Source organism: Lolium rigidum, chromosome 2, assembly GCF_022539505.1.
Source record: "Lolium rigidum isolate FL_2022 chromosome 2, APGP_CSIRO_Lrig_0.1, whole genome shotgun sequence".
In the NCBI taxonomy this organism is placed as follows: domain Eukaryota; kingdom Viridiplantae; phylum Streptophyta; class Magnoliopsida; order Poales; family Poaceae; genus Lolium; species Lolium rigidum.
In genome coordinates this window covers 9,555,114-9,575,729 of record NC_061509.1, presented here as the reverse complement: position 1 = coordinate 9,575,729, position 20,616 = coordinate 9,555,114, and the positions used below count along the sequence as shown (strand labels likewise).

Below are 20,616 nucleotides of genomic sequence, written 5' to 3'. Positions count from 1 at the left end.
ATGATGATGTAAAGGGACCTGGAAGGTGTCATACCAGGGCACTCATCGCATCGTCATGATCCCCGGTGGCAATACCCACACAAGCAGCATGTAGTAAGGCCAATGCCTCACTGCTGCAGCCACCTTCCCCCTTACAGGCCCCATTGGGTGCATTCAATATATAGTACGATGAGCCACAACATCCTCTTTCTATCATAATTAGCGAGTCAGCCTGTGAAGGTAACCAACACAAAAGGTGATATGCTATCAGCGAGAATTTCTACGGAGGATTCGAAGTTCAGATCGTCTCTTTGGGATAAATAAACTACCAACCATAGATTTTCTAATACTCATTAACACTTAAAGTTATGCGTCTGTAGTCATGACTGTGATCACTACCATATCTCTGAACTCTCTAGTAATTCTACTAATTAAAAAATATTTCCATTATTCCATTCCACACATCAGACATGCTCAGTCCGAGATAAGCACAAATTGTAAAGAAAGTAGGACATGGTCATAAGAATTATGAAGTTATATACCTTAAGCCAGCAAGCACATTCGACCGTCATAATCTGTATCATGCACTTCTTCAACTTCAAAAGAGTAGTTAAAATTATCCGTGGACCCACTCTCTCAATAACACATCTTCCATTGGGCATTGTATGATTGAAACCTAGACATGAAAAGTAGTATGCCTTCCACTCATGATTGGCTTCTTTCACTATCTAGGACCAAATGCATGCTTTCAAATTTGATGGTTTTGGGATGATGAAGCAGCATCAGTTGACAGATTTTGGATAGTCTTCCCATTAAGACGAATGTACGGAACATGGCAAATGTTTAACCATTCCGACCCTCCAGGCTTGAACTTATCTTCCCAATCAAGTGCATAACCCTCTAGAATCAGTTCCTGGAGGTTCGCTGGCACAGTTCCTTGTCCCGGTAACACTTTCTGTGAGTTCACAATTTTAAGTACCCTCAAGGAGGTAAGTCTGCCTAGTGTTGAAGGGAGTCCTCCAAGAAAAAAACAGTATATAAAATCAAGACATTCTACAGATATTAGTTTCCCAAACCATTCTGCCTGCTCCACAGTAAAATGATCAGCCTCCAAGTAAGTGATCATTACATTTCGCAATGAGGGCACAAAGCAATTTCCATGTAATAAGCTGACATCTGTGCATAGAGATATTAAATGGAGTGAACCTTGCTCATCTTGTCTAGTTGACTGGTCTGATACTTCCATAAGAATATCAGGACAACCAGAAATCCCCACTTTCCTAAGGTTGGAGAAGGAGCATATTCCATCAACCAAACGTAGCCCAACACAATTTTCGATTTTTAGACACTCTAGTAACTTGAAATGATGACCAGAGAGTTGGAGTACTTGATTGCAGTCAGCTATCCTTAATGTTTTGAGACATGCCATGAGTTGTGCACATTGTGGTAGTGCTTTGGCATAGTTCCCACAAACTGAAATATCAAGTTCTGACAGGGAAGACATGAATGATAGGTAGGGCACTTCTTCTAGTACAGGGCAATTCAGAAGCTGAAATTTTTTGACGTGTGGAAGGAAGGGACCATGATCCTCTTCTACATGTGACCAGACTATCCATGCTCTCATTGAAGAAACTTTGAACTCCTCCAAATTTTGCAGACAACCAAAGGATGCTCCATCAGCATGCTTCACTGATGGCAAGCTATCAAGAGTGAGATTCTTGAGTGAATGGAATTTTCCAAATGGCGGAAGTACCTCTAAAAATCGACAGTTTACAACATGAAGGGACTGAAGATTTGTGAAGACATGGCCTTGTAACATCCAGTCTGGGAATATTCTGGCCCCATAACCTTCAATCTTGAGCTCTTGCAAATTACGGTGTGGCTGCAATCCTTCCAATACATCCCTCAATACAATTTTCCCCTTTAACTCCAAGGATTCAACATGTTTCTTCTCAATCATATTGGCGTCCTTTGCCTCATGAACATTCTTAATGATGTGGATATTGTTGATGCTAAGTTTACCTGTTAGCTCTTGCATGTTCTTCAATTCATTGATCATGAATCCAGGTTTCTTTCCAGCACTAAAGCTCTCCAGTTCTTGAAGTTGGCTTAGTTGTCCAATAAATGGAATCCTAGAGAGAGCTGTCGCATCAACATACAAGTGTTGTAAGTTGACAAGCTTATTAATGCTGTGAGGAATAGAATCATGTCTGTACCCACGGAGATACAGAACTTTGAGATTGCAAGGGAAGTTGCGCAAATTATTGATTCTTGTGAAAGAGAGATCAAAGAACCTCAATTTTCTCAGGGATGAAATGTTTGGTAGGATTTTTCCAAGCACCTTGAAATAAGATAAGTCCAACACTCGAATGCTTCTTGAATTTGCTAACATGGTGTCAAGAACATCACAAATTTCATCACTATCACATTGACCAAATAGTAAGATTGTCCGCAAATTTTTGTACTTGTTAAGTTCAGGAATGTGCAGTTGAGTACCAACTTGCACAGCCAAGTGGCGAACAGTGGGTGATGCTATCTGTGATGTTCCTTTGTGGAGAAAGTACTCATGTGAAGAAACAGCAATGGCCAGACCCCTTACTAGATCATGCATAGTGTACATCTTGTTATCAAATGTGGGCTGGAAAAATGACCTTTCAACAAGTTCCTCAAACAATTTACTTCCAACATCCTCTAATCTGGTGCCATCAAATCTGTTGTGCTCGATAAAATCATGAGAAATCCACATATTGACCAATCTTTTTTTATCAAACAAGTAATTGTGTGGAAAGATAGAACAAAAAGCAAAGCTACGTCTCTGTCTGTGTTGTAGGTTCTGATAACTCACTCCCATATACGGAAGGATTCCATGTAAAACTTCAGTAAGATCCCACCAATCGCTCTCCAGGATGCATCTCCACTGATCTACAGATAATCTAGATCTCAATAAACTTCCTATTACTTTTGCTGCTAATGGCATACCTCCTAGTTTTTGTGCTATTTCCTTACCAATTAGAAGAAGGGTGTGGCTGCTGCTCATAGCAACAACACTAGTAATTCCAAATGCATAATACTGGAAAAGTGGCCAAAAACTCTCCCATGGCAAAGGTGCTAGTGGAACTTGACACATTGTTGATACTCTGTCTGCAACACTTTTGCTTTGTGTTGTTACAAGAACTACACTTCCTGGCACTTCGCAGGCTATGGCAGTGAGCAAAATATTCCAATGGTCACACATGTCATCCCAAACACTGTCTAGCACAAGAACAAATCTTCCATCCCGTGGGATGACATTTTGAATATTGTTGATAGTTGTTTCCAAACTATCACTGTAATCAAAAGATGAATCATTCCCTTTAAAAGAGCATAACATCTCTTGCAATGTCCTCTTTATGCTGAGATGCTTTGAAACATACACCCATGCTCTCTTACAGAAGTGTTCCTTCACATTTGGATGATTGTAAATGACTTGAGCAAGGGTTGTCTTCCCAACCCCGCTCATACCAACAATCGGAAGAACATCAATACCACCAATGCGGCACCTTCCCACAAGTTTTTCTCGTCCACTGCTAGATTCTGCTTCAGTTCCAGATGAACCCAGAATAACTTTTAGTATTAACTCCGAAACTTCATCACGTCCAAATACCTTGACATCAACTGGAAGACGAGAAGTAGTCTCTCCCGCGATTCCCTCCTTCATGGCTATAGAATTACTCTGCTTCACCAGCTCAACAAATGTGCCAGACGTTGCACAAAGGTGGTCCAACTTTTGCACAACACACTCAAGCATTTTTGTGGTCTCATTGGGTACAATCAAACTTTTAATGATTCTAACAGATGATGATATGAGCTCGTTCAGCTTGCGTTTTCCAGTCAGTACTTCATGACTGTCAATTCCATCAAGCGCATCCTCCACTTCATATGAAGCATCATGAAGGTTCCTTAACCACTTGGCAAGACTAGGGCTGACAATGAGCTGGTTGTCTGCTGCCTCAGCAATAGCCTTTACCATAGTGAGGCGTGAGCTGAGTTTGTTGAGAAGCTCTTCAGTAGCATGACTCAGATCGTAATTGCTCTCGAGGAAGTTTATTATCTTGTCAGTGGTGTGTTCAATAATAGCCGATGAGAAACCACTAGCCACCTGGTCTGCAATTGCAAACATCATAACCTGGACCCTGAAATAGTGAGAGGATTTATTATTGTGTATCCCTATTGCAGTTGTAAAAAGTTCTTTCTTCGTAAAGAAAAGATGAAAATATAAGTTCATACTTCTTGACGTAAATATGACTAAAACTGAAACTAATCTTTTCAAGCACACTTTTCTATCTAACGAATCTTTTTTTGTTCAAGACTTGGAACCAAGATCGACAATTTCCTTTTATCAAAGAGAGAAAGTTAGCCCACATAATCAATGGAGAGAAAGAGAGAGTGAGAGTGTGTGTGTGAGTTTGAGTTTGAAAACTTTGTGTGTCTGTATGATGCATGGATAACATGTACATAGTTGGTATATTTCTTTAAACATATACTGGCCTATACATTGGTCTCATCACTAAAACACAAGGAAAACCATATGCTCAACACTCCCTTACAAATGAGCTGGAGGCCCTCCGATGACACATGGGTGTCCCCAATAAAGTATTTTTTTTTCTTTATCCTCCAGCCGGTCCCCGGCCTCCCCTGATCTTGCCCAAACATGCCACTTCAGATCTGGCCAGGCCAATCTGTGTGCGCCAAGGGCTGGCAGCTCCTCTGCGCTTCCTCCATTAATTGTTTGCAGGTGCATACGTCATGGAGCCGAGGTTTATTGGCTGGCCAAAGTTTCATACTGCCCTGCTAGTAGTCTTCACAACTGAGCCAACTCGGGATCCGCTCCTGGGTCGCATGCTCGGGCGACCCTTGAGGGCAAACTCATCTAGATCGAGCAAGCCCCTCCCTGTCCGCTGCCGCTGCCGAGACTGGCGGTGGTGTCGGCGGGCACATCAAGGCCTTCCTCATGCGGGGCGGGGCCATAAGCTGAGCGGCGCGCAATGGCGGTGTCAAGCGGTGGCGCGACAAGCTTCATATGCGATGATCTAGTGTTGCGGCCGCGGTGGTGTGTCAAAGATTGTTGCACTAGCCAACTGAATATTTTTTCTTTTTTTAAAAAAACTGGGTGAGTAGGGCCTTGAACTTAATACCTCTTGGTGCTGATACCATGAAAGATGGTTGCACTAGCCAATTGAACCAAAAGTCTGAACTGATAGAAAGGGACTAGGCAATGTATTTATATTCAATAGTGTGAACATGGACGGTATCATTGTACGGCTGGTAGGGAGGGAAGTGTGAAGCTATACGGGCGAACGTCTTGCCTTCCTTCGGTCGATGCTAGCGACGATGGCGACCGCGGGTGTCGTTCCCCTCCTTGAAGAGGCATCGCCGAGGTTTGTTATAACTTCTCTTTCTCTCTCCCATTTTTATTGTAGATGACTCTGGGCGAAAGCCTAGGTCGAGAGTTGGGAGCATCGCGTTTGGAGACACGACATGGAGGTTCATGGTTACCCTCCTCCGGAGCTCGCCGCTGTCCAAGGTCGTTCTTCAGGGGCATAATGCACGACATTTTCGGTGAGTCCAAGGCGATGTCTTCACATGACCAACCAAGTTCCGCCACCTTCTCCTTTAGATGGTGCATCGACAAGGAGATCGAGCCGAGGCTTGTTTAGCTTAGGAGAGGCTCTTTCATCTTGTGTTATTGTTTTGTCGGTGGTGGATGTCTTCGGACTAGCCGGTGTGGAGTTGTTACTAGCTTGTGGTAGTATTCTTGTACTTAAACATCTATCTTCTATAAAAATATGGCATGTCTTTGACGTACTCTCGAAAAAAGTCTTCATAGAGAACTGCAATTGTACTCATGGAACTCTAGTTCAGATGGGTCGAGTTCGTGCGCGTCCACAATATTATGGATATACTTCATGGGTATACCAGTGATATAGTCTAATACTAGCAAGCCTGAATGGCTCACAGATGATGGTTTGGCCATAGTTGTTGATTAGCTAAGATGGGGACTCCAGGATCAGAAGGTCTAGTCGGATCCGCACCGACATAGTTGGCTGGATCCATACCAACATACGTTAGTCAGATCATTACATGCACGAAAAGTTGTACCTAGTTAGGATAGCTCTAGTAGAGTCCAACCTAGACTACTCCTTGTAAACCCTAGGACTTTGCGCCTTTATAAGTAGGATCTTGGGAGCCCCTGAGGCAGAACCAACCATCTCATTGTAATCGCGCACCTTTTGTTCTTATACTGAATTATAGCAACACATAAGGTTTTGCCACCGTTGCGAGATCTGAAGTTGGATAACTCGTAACTCACAGCTCCGGTAGCTCCCGCCTTTCGTCCACCTCACTCTCTGCACGCTGTGAGGTACCCTCAGTGATGTACTTGTCATTCACACGACCACACAAACCTTTTTCATTCCATACAGCATTCAGGAAATGTGCAGTGAAGCCTTGCTTTTCCGTTGGCACCATCGGGCACGTCAAGACAACATCTCACTCGTGATTAGGATAGTATGACTAGAAGACCAGAAGATCTTGATGACTTGTTTGTCGTATGAGATTAAGACGATGCTTTGTAGAATATTATGCAAGTACAACTATCAAAATTGTAAATGTGAAGGCTGTGACCATGTGTTTGGTGATTTGCAGCAACATCCTTTGCAAGTCAGGCGACGACACTACGTGACTTCATTTTTGTGGTGCTTTTTGAGTAACAATGAAAACTCTATGTCTCATCTTCATTAGTTGTACCTAGGAATGACACACTCCCTGCCACTTCATTAACTAAGGCACTGTTTGGAGAGCTCTAACTTTATACATGATCAAAATACATGATCTGTTAGGAGTGTGCGTGTATTGTTTTTTTATGGAGGCATCGCTATTGGAGAAATTCTTATGCAATGCGGGTGTTCCAAATTTTCGTGGTTTGGGTAAAGTTGCCACGAATCATTAATTACCATGACGGTTCTTTTTTTTTTACTATGGACATCCATAATGTCTTGACATGATCTTGATATTATATCGGTGCATGGACTAAATGTAATTGGTATCTCTTGATATATTCCTTTTGTAGTAAAAATATAAATACGACTAAGATGCCAGTGTGTCAGCTATCAAGTTTGTGAAACATACTTGCTTCTCTTTTTTATATAAAGAGAATATATTAGTACATAGACGATACCAAATATGCCCAGCTTTTACATTAACATAATGGTGAGAGCTAGTATAGACACGAAAGAATCTCAGCCAAAAGGGAAACTAAAAAAGAGAGAAAGAAAGAAAAAGACCCCGGTGAGAGAGATCACATACTTGCAACAACATGAATAAACCACCACCACTAAGGACACCTTGGCTCCGAGAAATATTCTCCAAAGAGACACCTCTAAAAGGTTAATAATGCACAAGCGTTGTTATTGACCGGTCTCGACATTATAGTCAGATTGTTGTTTTTTTTCACTCTCTAGAGATTCAATTTTTGTACAATTTCTACAACAACAAAATGGTTAATCATGTGTAGTCAAACAAAGTCAACATGTGTAGCCACCCCCACTCCTCGAGAAAACTATATTGTTTGCCGATCGTCAAACTAACAGTCATCACGTGGATGGTTTTGATGTAGACAATGCCACATAATGAAACCATATGCACACAATGAACAGTGAATCATCATCTTCTCCTCATTCTCTCCTCATCTTCAGAGAGTAGTAGATCTTAAAACGGAAGTACGCAACTCCCGTGATAATCCATACATCAAAATCTTGGTTCGTAATAGGGGCCATCGAGAAGATACCCAAGGTTTCAACACTATGTTGTTGATTTCACCAATCACGAAGACTTCTACGGCATTGACGATGCATCTAATTTTTCGTATTAGATCGAGGTGCACTTTGTGGTGGATCAAGACGCAGTGGGTGTCATCCTTGGGGCACGGGCCATCTAGGACCTTGGGACAGCAACACTAAGCTAGCGCCACTAGGCCATAAGTAGCTGCCATAGCCAAAGTGGCCTAGCATACAATGCGATACGGTGCGATCTAGCAACAAAATATGGCCACAACCATGAGGTGGGTTGCCAATGCGATCTTGGATTGCAATTTGGAAGGAGAAGCCAGAAGCTCCACACACGTCGTCCACCAAACTAGTTGCCACCATTAGACAGTCGCGCCGTCACCTTCCAATGACGAGCCGGAGAACCGCCTCCTCGAATCCCCAACCCAAGCGCCCCATAATCCACACGCGGCGACCTCCACTAGTAGAGAGCACCCCACCACACTTTGGTAGCCAGAACCTGATAGTAGCAGGCCCGCCACCACCGCTGCTTAGGGTGACAGCAACATCTATAGAGGAAGCCGATGAGGAGGTGCTTCCGCCAGTTCTAGGTTTCACTCCTCGCGTCACTCGAGGTGACGAGAGTGGTATTATGATGTATGTTCTGCTGCCTAGTGTTAAATAGCTCTGCTCTACTTTTTTATCACACCATGCTTATTTTCAGGGAGGTGAATGTATAAGGACACTCGTGCACCAGTTTTTGTGTGTCCAAATGGTATTCCGTGTTGTGGTCGTATTGGGGCTTGTCGGACCTTGTTTGGATGCTAACTCTATACCATATAATCGTACTAAAGCTAAGAAGATACATGAAATGGCAACAATTTCATGTTGTAACCAAAACAACGATGCTCCTTTTTTGATAAAAGGGAATAAATAAATATCGAGAGATACCAATTACATTCAGCTTCTGCAATAATGCAATACACTAATGACAGTATAGATGCAAACAGACAAAAAAAAAGAATCTAACAAAATAAAATCCTGCTATAGTATTTCAGCCGTAGCAGCAAAAATATATCCACCACCAAGACAACACCTGAAACTCCAGACACTCCAAAAGCGATGCCTCCAGGATGGCAACAGTGCACAATCATCATCGTCTCCCGATCAAAGATCTTAGGTTTTCACCCTGAAGATAGTCCCGCTCTCAAAACAATGCCTTCAACAAGGTCATTTTCAGGCACAACCAATTAAGATCAGACCTTAAATTTTCACCATGAAAGGTAAGACTCTGAACTTTACATGTGATACTGCCCGCACTTACATACTGGTTCTACGAAATTCAGAGCACCAAGAAAATCCCTCAACATCTACTTTATAGAATTCTAGTAGTAGATTAGTCGATCAATCACCCATAACCAGCATTCTACGCATCCTTACTGAGCATCCGGGGATAATTCCCCCGACCCCGGCCAACAGAACACGCGATACATCATCTCGCAACCCCGCATTTGCTTTATTGAAGTAAAAAAAATTTAAGGGCAATAAAACAAAAAATTCCCAATGGAAAAAAAAGTCTGGAGACCTCTTTCATTCGGGATTCAGAGCATCTCCAGCCGCGTCCCCCAAAGCGTCCCCCAAACAGCGCCGGATCGAGCGTTTGGGGGATGTGTTATGTTCGTACCGTGTTTGGGGGACGTCGCTCCCCAGCCGCGCCTCCCAAACGCCGCCCCCAAACTTTTTTTAAGGATTTTCGAAAACACAACCATTTATTAAATATAGCATACAAATAAATATGTTTCCCGAGATTGTTTTCAAATTAAAATACAACAAATAATAAAAAAACTAAACAAATGTAATAAATGGGGCTAGATCAAGGTGCCGCGGTATTTGCTGATAATCCTTTGATCCTCCACATATGCTCGACGAGATTATTTTGAAGTTGCTCGTGAACATTGTTGTCACGGATCTCTGCGTGCATGGTAAGAAAATTATCTGCAGGCACCTCATGATCAACCTCCGAAAGAGGGCCCTGACACTCATAGGGACCACTATGTGTCCTGGCATGATCCTTGCGGACATCCTCGATGATCATGTTGTGGATGATCACACAAGCCTGCATCATCTCCCACATTGGTCATGAGACCAGCTTAGAGCAGGGTACCGGACAATTGACATCCTTCCTGCAAGCCTCCTGTCGCAAAGCAAAGTGGGAATTCTTCTGACCTGATGGAGCCAAGACTGTTTTGACAAATGTGGCCCATTTTTTGATATATACCATCGGCTACGTAATAGGCTTTGGTATATTGGTGGCCATTGATCTCATAGTTGCATGAAGGAGCATGCCCTTCCACTAGTTTGTTGAACACCGGGACTGCTGCAACACGTTGATATCATTGTGTGATCCCGCCATACCAAAAAAAGAATGCCAAATCCACATGTCATAATCTGCCATAGCTTCAAGCACCACACTGCAATGTCCATGACGCTCTTTGTACATACCTTGCCAGGCAAACGGGCAGTTCTTCCATGCCCAGTGCATGCAATCGATACTTCTAAGCATTCCAGAGAATCCTCAGGCAGCATTTTGTGTCATGATCCTTGTAGTCTCTTCTTCAGTTGGCCCTCTAAAGTAGTATTTGCCAAACTTTCCTACCACAGCGGCAAAACTTGTACATGCACTCAATAGCAGTAGACTCACTCATGCGAAGGTAGTCGTCATGTGTATCAGCAGGTGCTCCGTATGCAAGTATTCTCATGACGGCGGTGCACTTCCGTATCGACGAGAACCCGGCAATGCCTACAGTGTCGTGCTTGAGCTTGAAGTACGGGTCGAACTCACGAACGCCGTGGAGGATATTCATGAACAAACCCTTGCTCATCCTATACCAACGCCGAGAATTGTCAGCATGTGTTGCCTCATCTACGAAGTAGTCGTTATGCAGCATGCGCGGCCTCTTCAGCTTCTCCGCCTCGGCATCAACCATGCCCTGGAGGGACACGATGATCAGCAAATGCTCCCGAATGTGATCGTTGAAGGATTGCTTGTCCTCCAGCAGCTGGACAAGCATCTCGTCGTCGCTATCCATGTCTGAAGCAAAATTAATGGTTAAAATTGCGCCGCCGCAGACGAGGCAACAAACGGCAGCCAAACGCGCCTACCTGACAAGTCGTCGAACAACTTGTGTGCGCGGAGGTGGGGCGGATTTGACGCCGCGTTCTGGGACGCGCTGGCGAAGCGGCGGCGGCGAAAAGGCCGACAAGAGAGCCAGCCGCGACAACGGTGCCGACTCTCAGAAGAGATCACCATCGAAACAGCTGGCAAATCCAGTGGTGGCGGAGAGGTGGGAGGCGCGATAGGGAAGGAGCGGCGAGAAATAAAAGACGCGAACCAACAGTTATGGAAATAGTCGCCGACAGGTGGGAGCCCGCCTCGCTTTTCGCTGTGTCCGGCGTCCCCCGAGCGTCCCTATGTACCGGGGACACGCTCGGGCGCCGGACACTGTATTGCGCCGCACCGGACAAAAAGAGGCTTTAGAGCACGTGGCTGGGAACGTTTTTTGTCCGGCGTGCCCCAAATCCCTTTTGGGATATTTTTGGGGACGCGGCTGGAGCTCAGGGTATCTTTTGCTTTCCGATATATTTTGGACACGATTTTTTTCCTTTTGCGTCAGGCACTGGCATGAAAATGGCTATCTTTTTCCAACATGTCCTTATGCATCCTCACCTTTCCGAGGAAGATACCTTTTGTGTGTTAGAAGTGGCTAGCATATAAACACCGCATTAATTATTGAGGAAAGAGAGAGGCAAGCCAGACCATGCAAACGCATTCACACTGTAAATTTGGTTTCGAATGCGTACCTGTGCAGGTTAGTCAGTTAGCATCATGCAGCTAGATAGAAATATTAGCGTATTTTTTTGATTGCGTCGGGCCACGAAAGATGCCCTAAGTGTTATGTCAAACGGACACCACACGACAGAATTCGTACGTATAGGAGAGTTTCTAAAATGTAGTCTATACTTCTCAGGGCTCTTCCAGCATACAGTGGCTCACAGATAAAGTTATATATGTTTCTGAAAATCCAAACACTACTGCTTCGATCGTCCTCCTCTGCAAAAAATCTATGCGCGTCAAATACAACAACGGTGAAAATTTACTTATACCTGTTTGTAAGTGGAGACACGATCGTAATTTCAATGTAGGTCCACCGTTCGTACAACTCTGTATAGGCCCATATGGATTGTGTTATGTTGTACCTCGCTTTTGTACGTAACTACGATCACGTGCGTGTGCTGAAATAGAAAGGTCCGATAAAGATGTTGCTCACTTAACCTCTTTTTTTTTTCTTACACGACGTATACATACCGTTTCAATACAGACATGTATACATGGGTTGAATATGGGTTTCGGCAAACTCAACACAGGAAAAATAACCAACTATGACCCTTCAACTTTGTTTGGGGGTGCACCGGAGCAGCTCTCAAATCCAAAACTTTAAGCCAGTACTTCCATAATCTGTATCTAATAATAAAGAAAATAAATCTTCTTGTTCGTCCATCTATTTCAAGCTTCTTGGCTTGGCCGAGGCGGGCCGGAGGTGGCTGGGGAGAGGTTGGAGACAAGGAAGGCAGCGACGACCGGTGCCACCAGCGCCCGGAGGCGAACGTGGCCGTGGCGGAGGAGAGGGTTCGAGGACGCGCGAGAGGGCGCGCGAGATGCGCCTTGTCAGAGCAGTCCAGAAACGGGCGGCGCGGCTGTAGGAGACCACGGAAGCTTGGCCGGCGACGAGGACCTACGGGTTGCCACGACGGTCACCATTGGCAAAAGGAGCCAGGAAGGGAGAGAGGAGAAGAAGAGGTCTAGGCGATGCGCTGTGTTACCAGGAAGGTGATGGCGCGGTCGATGAGGCCAGGGGGACAGTAGCGACCGGAGACGGTGATTTTGTCGCCGGTGTTGAAGACGAAGAACTCGAATTGGTCGTTGATTGGGAGCACCCACGCTTGATTAGCGTCACAGGAGGAACAAGGACTTCGAGGCGCACACGAAGGTGCCCTCATGACGGCGAGAGGAGGTCTATAACGTTTGGGCGACGGCGAGGAGGTCACGGTGGCTCGGGGTGGTTGAGGAGAAGAACAGGGAGGGGAAGAGGGATGGCGACAGAGGAGAGGAAAATGTTTGCGGCACTAGGGTTTCCAGGAGAGGGATAAACATGGGAGGAGCAGGTGGAAGGGTTGGTGCGGTGGTGAGGACCACGGCATCACGTTCCTCGCGTGGGAACGAAAACGACATCCACCTCCATCCATTCTCGACGGAAAAGAAGGAGTGGGGGGGCGAACCGGTATGGCCAGTTGGGCTGGGCCAAGGTAGAAAGAAGGGAGAAGAGAGAGTGGGCCGCCGGGGAGAGAGAGGGGTTGGGCCGCCGAGGTAGAGGTCCAGGGAGGAGGGTTAGGGTTTTTTCTTTTTTTTTTCTTTTCAAAACTATTTTGTTAACAAATAAAAAAAACCATAACAAAATAGATATGATTTTTAATTTTCAAAAACTTTTGAAATGGATTAATTTTGTTTTGTAGCTTTGTTTTCAAGGTTTTGGTAAATGAATAGAAGAGGAGGGTTTTCTTTTACAACCATATGAGAGGGAAAGGGAAATAGTTTTTATTCAAAAATAACATGTATTTGATAAAATTTTGTGTATGATATGATGCATGATGATGCATAAAAAGAAAAAAGCAAACAAAATCTAATGGAGGTACTACCCGGAGCCATTACATCAGCGCTCCCCCCCAGCGCACTGTGGCTCATAGATGAAGTTACGTTTCTGAAATCCAAACACTTTTGTTCCGGTACTCCTCCTCTGAAAAAGTTCTAGGCGCGTCAAACACAATAATGGTGGAGATGTTCTCATACCTGTTTGTAAGTGGGGGTACGATCATAATTTTAGTGTAGGTCCACCGTCCGTACAATCCTGTATAGACCTGTATAGACCGTGTTGTATTGTACCTCGTTTTTGTTCGTATATACGATCACGTGTGTGTGCTGAAATAGAAATGTCCTATAAAGATTTTGCTCATGTGACCTTTTTTTTTTTTTCTTACATGACGTATACATATCATTTCAATACAGATATGTATACATGGGTAATATGGATTTCGGCGGACCGAACATAGGAAAAATAATCAACTATGACCCTTCAATTTTGTTTACGGGGGAGCACCAGAGCAGCCCTCAAATCCAAATCTTTAAGGTAGTACTTCCATAATCTATACCTATAAAACTTCTTGTTCATCCGTCCATTTCTACCTCTGTATTTCAATCGAAATTACGAGTACTGTCACTGTTAAGTCAAAAACCTGTTCGCACCGTGTCGTTTCCTAATCCTACCACGGACGCATCCGTGCCGACGCCTGACCTACGCCCCGCCACCCCGTCGTGCAAGCCCCCCTTCGTGCCGCTACGCACAGACTGGCCAGCCAGCAGCGGAGTGGACAAAGGGCCAGTCGCGGCGTTCAGATGGTCAAGGTGCTTCAGAGCATGTCTAACAGACTTCTTACTTTTCTGTGCTCCTAGATAGATCGTTCCGTTTAGCAGACCCTGTATTTCACCCCGTAAATTCGAAAATTTAAAACCCCAGAAAATTTGTTCATATTCATAGTTCATAGATAGTCGATCATACATACGGATCAACATATGTACATACGGAATTGCGCGATCCTAAATGGATCGCGACTTCTAGTCGGAGAGGTCGACGATGTATGCGTCCGCCTCCGCCTCCCGCGCCTGCGCCTCCTCCACGGCGGCGATGGCCGCCGCCTTCTCTTCTTCCTTCGCCCTCTTCTTGTCGGCGTCGTCCTTGAGGGACGCTGCTATCGCCTGCAAGAAGAGGGGGTCTTCCTCCTCCTCCTCTTCCTCTTCCTCCTCGCCGGCGAGCGAAGCTCCTCTGCCGCTGGTGCTCCCGATGTGGGTGTCCCATGCCGCCTTCGCCCGACAGTTCCGCTCCCACTCGGCGCGCCACTTCTCGAAGTCGGGGCCGCTCATCGGCTTGAGCGGCGGATCTTCTTTGTACCAGCGCCCGCCCGCGACGAACTCACGGAGCTTCGGCGGGACGTACAGGGGGCCGGCGTACCTGATGCCGCATGGCGGCTCCTGGCGGCGGATCGCTTGCATTGGAGACGCCACGCCTCCTCGACGGTGTCGGGCGAGCGGGATCGCTTCGATCCGCTCGCCGGCGACGCGGTACTGCTTCGGCGTGCGTACATGCCGACCGGCGGTTGAAATGCGGAGCTAGGGTGCGCGGGATTTCTCGCCGGAGCTAACTGGGGAGGCAGCAGCGCACGGCGGAGCTAGGGTTGTGAGTGAGAGGTTAACCCCTCACTCGCACCTTCGCCCGGTATAAGTAGGGTGCAGAGGTGCGGATTTCCTAGCCCCGTATTCTGCCGAAACGGACCAGCCCGAATACGGGGCCTGCTAGATGGCCCAAACCGCGCCTGCCGCGTATCCCGCCGGAATTTTATGGGGTGGGGGGGTTTTAAGGGGCCTGTTAGACATGGTGTCACCTCATCTCTTTTTTCCCCTCCCTCGGGGCCTCCTCTGTCTCGTGTACGTCGGCAGCTGTGGAATTAGGGACGGTGATTGGAGTGGGAGACGAGAAAATGAGGCAAGTGAAGGACGGCGCGGAGGATTCTTCTCTCTATCTCCTTGCTGATTTTTCTCTTTCTCTCTCTGATCTGTTTTTCAAGGAGTAGGGAAGATGGATAGGGGCGGGTGGGAAAACACGCCGGCAGATCACACTAACTTAGTGGTGTTGTAAGGCAAGAAGCGGCGGAGCTGAACGCGACGTCGTGGCGGCGGCTCAATCCAGCAGGAATTGTAGCAGATGGCGCTTGCGCCGGCGGTGGCCGGTGGATGGTCTCTTTTTTGTGAAGAGACCAATACTACCTACCCGCTCAGCTGTATGTTGTATTGTACAAATGGCTCAGCGCCTCAGCTCTGCTGCTCTCCAATCTCTCTTTCTTTTCGTCGTACAAACAATTTCAGTTTCGGTTTGCATACATGCCTCTGAGGCCATCCTACCCCAGATGCTATCGCTTTTGAAAGTGCTATCAGTTGAATGCAATACTAACGCCGGCCGGACACTGACTGAGCATATCACTCTTCTTTTGCTTGAGGGAGAGCACATCATACTCAACCTCACGTAGTGATGCACATACAGGTTAATTAGATATTGAACATGTAAGATACTACGTACTGTTTGATGGATTAATAAGTATTTACTCTTGCCGTGAATCTGATCCCAGATTTAGTATTTCAGTGTAACAAAAATCAAAACGTGAAATATTAGTGTGGATTGGCTGTGACTGTAGGTAACAACTGCCGTGAGCGGTGCGAGACTTTAATCAATGTGAACATCACTGACGTGCACCAATACCGCGGGCTGCTCAAAGGTTTCCACCCCTTGATGCCCCCATCTGCAGCCATTGGAGTGTGGTCGCATGGGAGGAATATAAATTGGCGCATAATTTTTTATTGAACTTACAATTTTTTTTGCTTCTGGCATCCGACGCACCCCTAAAAAAAGACTCACTGGGGTCACAGTTAGGCCTGGGCATTCAGTTTTAACCGAAAATTCGGTTCGGTTTTTTCGGTTTTTCAATAATTCGGGTAATGAGAAATGAGAACCGAAATTATATCGGTTTCCTAATTAGTATGTAGTTCGGTTACCCGATAATTCGGTTCGGTGTTCGGTTTTTAACCGATTTGACCAAATTGTGATGACAAATAAAAAGTCGAGTCCGTAATATCGCTCTGCGGTTAGCTTGCCACTCGCCAAGTTGCCGTGAATAGAAGATATCCCCACGTACAACAAGGACTGCTGAGCTCAATAATCATACAACCATGTAGTAGTAAACTGCTCGACGTAGCTAGCTCTGAAGCAAAATGAAATTAGACACATGCGTGTATACATGTAGTACATGAATGGGGCCTCCTTTTATTTTTCTAGGGACGTATATATGAGCCTGCCATGAGACATGTGATGTTTGTACAATGGTTGACAATGGAGCTACGTACGGGACGGTTTTGCTATCTGTCAACGCTATCTCGGTTTTTAAGGTTATTTCGGTTAACAGATGGTCAAAACCGAATTTGTTAATATAAATTCGGTTTTTCACATGTATGCACCGAAAAAAAAATCGGTTAATTCGGTTTGGTGTATTCGGCTTCGGTTCCGGTTAGTTCGGTTCGGTGTTTGGTGTTCGGTTTTTTATGCCCACCCCTAGTCACAGTGGGGCTTCCTAGAACTTGTTGTAATTACAAGCATAGAAATCGCAATAATCATCCAAAGATCCGTAGTAATTATAAACAATTTTTGGGTCAGGGCTTAGAAAAATAAAGCAATATATTTCGTAAAGAAAAGTAAAAAAATTAATGCCATCTGTATGGGACCAAGCAAGCAATTCATCGAACTCCTAAATGGCACGAACAATACCTGAACTTGTCGAATCCCTTGTCTCGCGTGCGGGGAGAAATGCACTTTTTCAGCAAATTTCAATATATGTACCAGTTTATCCAGTTCTCCTGCAGTTTATAAAGACATGATGAAACTTGATGAAACATCATAGTACAAATCTTATAGCACCAAATTAACGGTAGATACATGCATGATAGTTATATATATCGTCCACGACTCCACGGCAGAAACGCGGCGTTTCAAACGCCATGTTCCGCGCCCGCGTGAGAGAGAGAGCTTTACCTTGTGGAGACAGAGCTAGGAGTGAGGACGCCGGCGGAGGCCGTTGTCAATGAAGTACCGGAGCAGTCGAGCGACGGAACGGCCGGGCAGATCGAGAAGGTGCTTGGAGCTCGGGGGGGTCTCAGCGAGAATTTGATATGGGCTGTGAGGTGAAGGGTGAAGGGGCTCGGTGCCTTTCGAGATATCTAATGAAGAGGGGAATCCAGAAATCCGTCGGATGCGTTTCTCACCGTTATAACGGACGGACGTGATGCGTTTCTCCGGAGAGACAGCGGTCAAAACTGGACATATCGCCTGTGTGGACGATCATGTCAAAAACCTTATCTTCTCGTCTAAAGAAAAAAATCCTTATATTCTTGCCTAACAAACTCCATGAACACCAAGCGTCGCTGAGCAGCGTAGGCGCGGGAGCTGACAGAAGTAGGCAACATCCATTTTGCCTTTTCTTTTGCGACGAGCTGACACAAATATGTTGTTGAGAATAAATCTTCATAACCTTTTTTTGAGATTTATCAATTCGTAATTTAAATTTTTTAGCTAGTGCATTAATCTTATATGAGAACTTTTGGCTCATCATGGTGTACCCTCGTTAGAACGATTTTGTAACCCAACTTTTAGTAGTATAATTAATGACAAATTGTATTTCTAATATTTGAAAGTTCTAAAAAAGATCATGCAGGTCCCATTGAACATAACCTTGACTTCACAATGTTTTTTCAGTCGATTATTTGCATTATGGGGAGTAGTTTGTACCAGCATTAAACTTTGCATTTAATATTGGACTTTCGGAATAAGAAAAAATCTACAAATCAAATGTAGCAAAGTCACAACCCAAATTCTGTTGTTGGTTAGAAATTTCCCTTTTTTTGTGATCACACCCCTATGATGGTCAATATGTTGGTTCAAGTGGAGTTAGGAAAAGAGCTATAAGAGCATCTCATCTCCAGTTGCGTCCCCCAAACCGTCCCCCAAACCGCGCCGGATCGAGCGTTTGGGGGACGTGTTTTGTTCCTGCCGCGTTGGGGGGCGTCGCTTCCCAGTCGCATCCCCCAAACGCCTCCCCCAGACATTAAATATAATTTAAATAGATAGAAGAAAACTCTTTACTAATATTCAAATCGGTTCAACATAAATAAGTTACATATAAAACTTCGAAAAAAACATAATTAAATTACATATAAATTATTTTAAGCTACTTCTTCTTCTTCTTTGATGATGGCCCCGCCTCGTCGTCGTCATCACGGTGGCGCTTCCTGCTCGTCACCTCTTCCGAAGAGGCAGTGTCGGCCGACGCGTCGGAGGAACTAGTGTACTCCTCGTCGCCGCTGGTGCTCGCCGGTTGCGCCTTCGCCTTGGCCTTCGCTTTCGCGTCCGCCTCCGCTTTCGCACGGGCCGCCTCCGCCGCCTCCTCTGAACCTTCCTCCTCCGCGTCCTCCTCCACGCCCAGCCATTCCTCCTCGCTGTCAACTGGCGGCGGGGAATCGTCGCCACTGCTGGGCGTCCGGGTTCTGTCCCACCAATGGCGTCATCCAGTAGACTTGCCCTCGCTGGAGGTGTCGGATGGAAGCTTGGATGAATGGCGGCCGGGTCTTATTGAGCACAGATGAACGGCGGCGCAGAAGTCGAAGTGAGCGGCGGTTGCTCTTCCGAGGAGTCTGCGCTCCATTCCAGCGGTTGGCGCGTCGGTCGACGCGGTTGCCAATGCGATGGTTCATGTTCCCGACAACTGCACCGTCGCTACGTAGGCGGCGGTTGAGCATCCGAGCCACTGACGCGTCGGGCCCGCGCCTCCTCGCCTCTCATTTCGTTGTGCCCGGCGTGCCCGGAGCGTCCCCTGTGTAGCGAGGATGGGCTCGGGACGCCGGACACCGTATTGGGCCGCGCCGGACAAAAAGGGCATTTGGGGCGCACGGCTGGGAACGTTTTTTTGTCCGACGCGCCCCAAATACCTTTGGGGGACGGTTTAGGGGACGCGACTGGAGATGCTCTAAGTCCTCTTGCCACAAGCAACTTGGCTTAGGACATCTCCAACGGCCGGACGCAAACAACTGTTTGTGACCGCACGGTCGAAAAATATGCATGCACTCAGGCCCAACAGCCCGATGCATAGTTACCGGCCTGTCCACGGAGATGCAAACGGGGCCTACATATGTGCCTCGGATGCATCTCGTCGGCCGCTGCGCAATGCGCCACATGAACGCTCGCTTCTCCCACGGATCCGCCTGGCAGCAACCGAGGTCGATGTGTCTTCTCAAGCGCGCTAGTATTGACGATGAGGCATCACTTCGGCAGTGTACACCACGTTAATGGCGATGCCTTGCCTGTCGAGCACCCACCATCCCACGTATACCAATGAAATTAATGCAGTTGCCAAGCATGTTGTGCCCCTCGGCTTCCTCCTGCGTATATAAAGAGGGCGCAGGCTCGACTGCCTCATCACCTCCTCAACCCTAGCAACCGCACAACCTCTCTTCTGCCACCTCCTTTGCCATGATGAGCAACGCGGCGGCAGCCAGGCTACTCCGCCTCCACCTCCGTCTCCACCTCCCCCAACCGGCAACTCTGACACCGACGAGTTCAACAACGAGAATGAAGATAGCATCGACAACGTTATCGCCGCGGTGATGAACGCAAAGTTCATGGCTAACGTGGAGTAGGACGCAGAGGAGGAGTGTGCGGCCCACGCGGGTTTCTACGTGGAGTAGCAACACCGCCGGGAAGCGGCGCACGCAGAGGAGGAGTCAGACGATGACGACTACTGCAGCGGGCATGACCCAAAGGAGAAACTGGTGAATTTGAGGGCCTTAGTCGCGTCCTTCGAGACGCCAAACAAGGCCCATGATGACGCCAACTACTGGATCACCGAGCTACTGGAGGATGCGGCGGCCCACTGAGCTCTGGCGAGCGCGCAGCGGATGGAGTGGCAAGCGGCGGTGGAGAAGCGAAGGAGGGAGGGAGGCAATGACGGGGTTGGGTCGTCAACCGCCCCGAGGGACGACAAGTAGTCTAGGGGCCTAACCGTTTTCATTTTAGTATTTGTTTCTTCTTGATTTTCGATTATTGCATATGTAAATTATGTTTTTCAATTG

The 20,616-nt window shown here is 46.4% G+C and overlaps 1 protein-coding gene across 2 annotated transcripts; it reads right to left on the bottom strand.

The window, feature by feature from the left end:
* Positions 1–553: 553 nt before the first annotated feature.
* On the bottom strand, positions 554–17,330 carry LOC124691264 (putative disease resistance protein RGA1). Of its 2 annotated transcripts, none has more exons than XM_047224539.1 (2): positions 17,264–17,330; positions 554–4,151 (listed from the first exon to the last, which is right to left on the bottom strand). In XM_047224539.1, the coding sequence occupies exon 2, from the start codon at positions 4,139–4,141 to the stop codon at positions 728–730; it is 3,414 nt and encodes a 1,137-aa protein (XP_047080495.1). In that variant the 5' UTR covers positions 4,142–4,151; positions 17,264–17,330; the 3' UTR covers positions 554–727. The 2 variants fall into 2 exon arrangements, 1 of the variants encoding a protein (XP_047080495.1); XR_006998881.1 differs by lacking the exon at positions 554–4,151 and adding an exon at positions 8,884–9,000 and having other exon boundaries at positions 17,264–17,312.
* Positions 17,331–20,616: the final 3,286 nt, after the last annotated feature.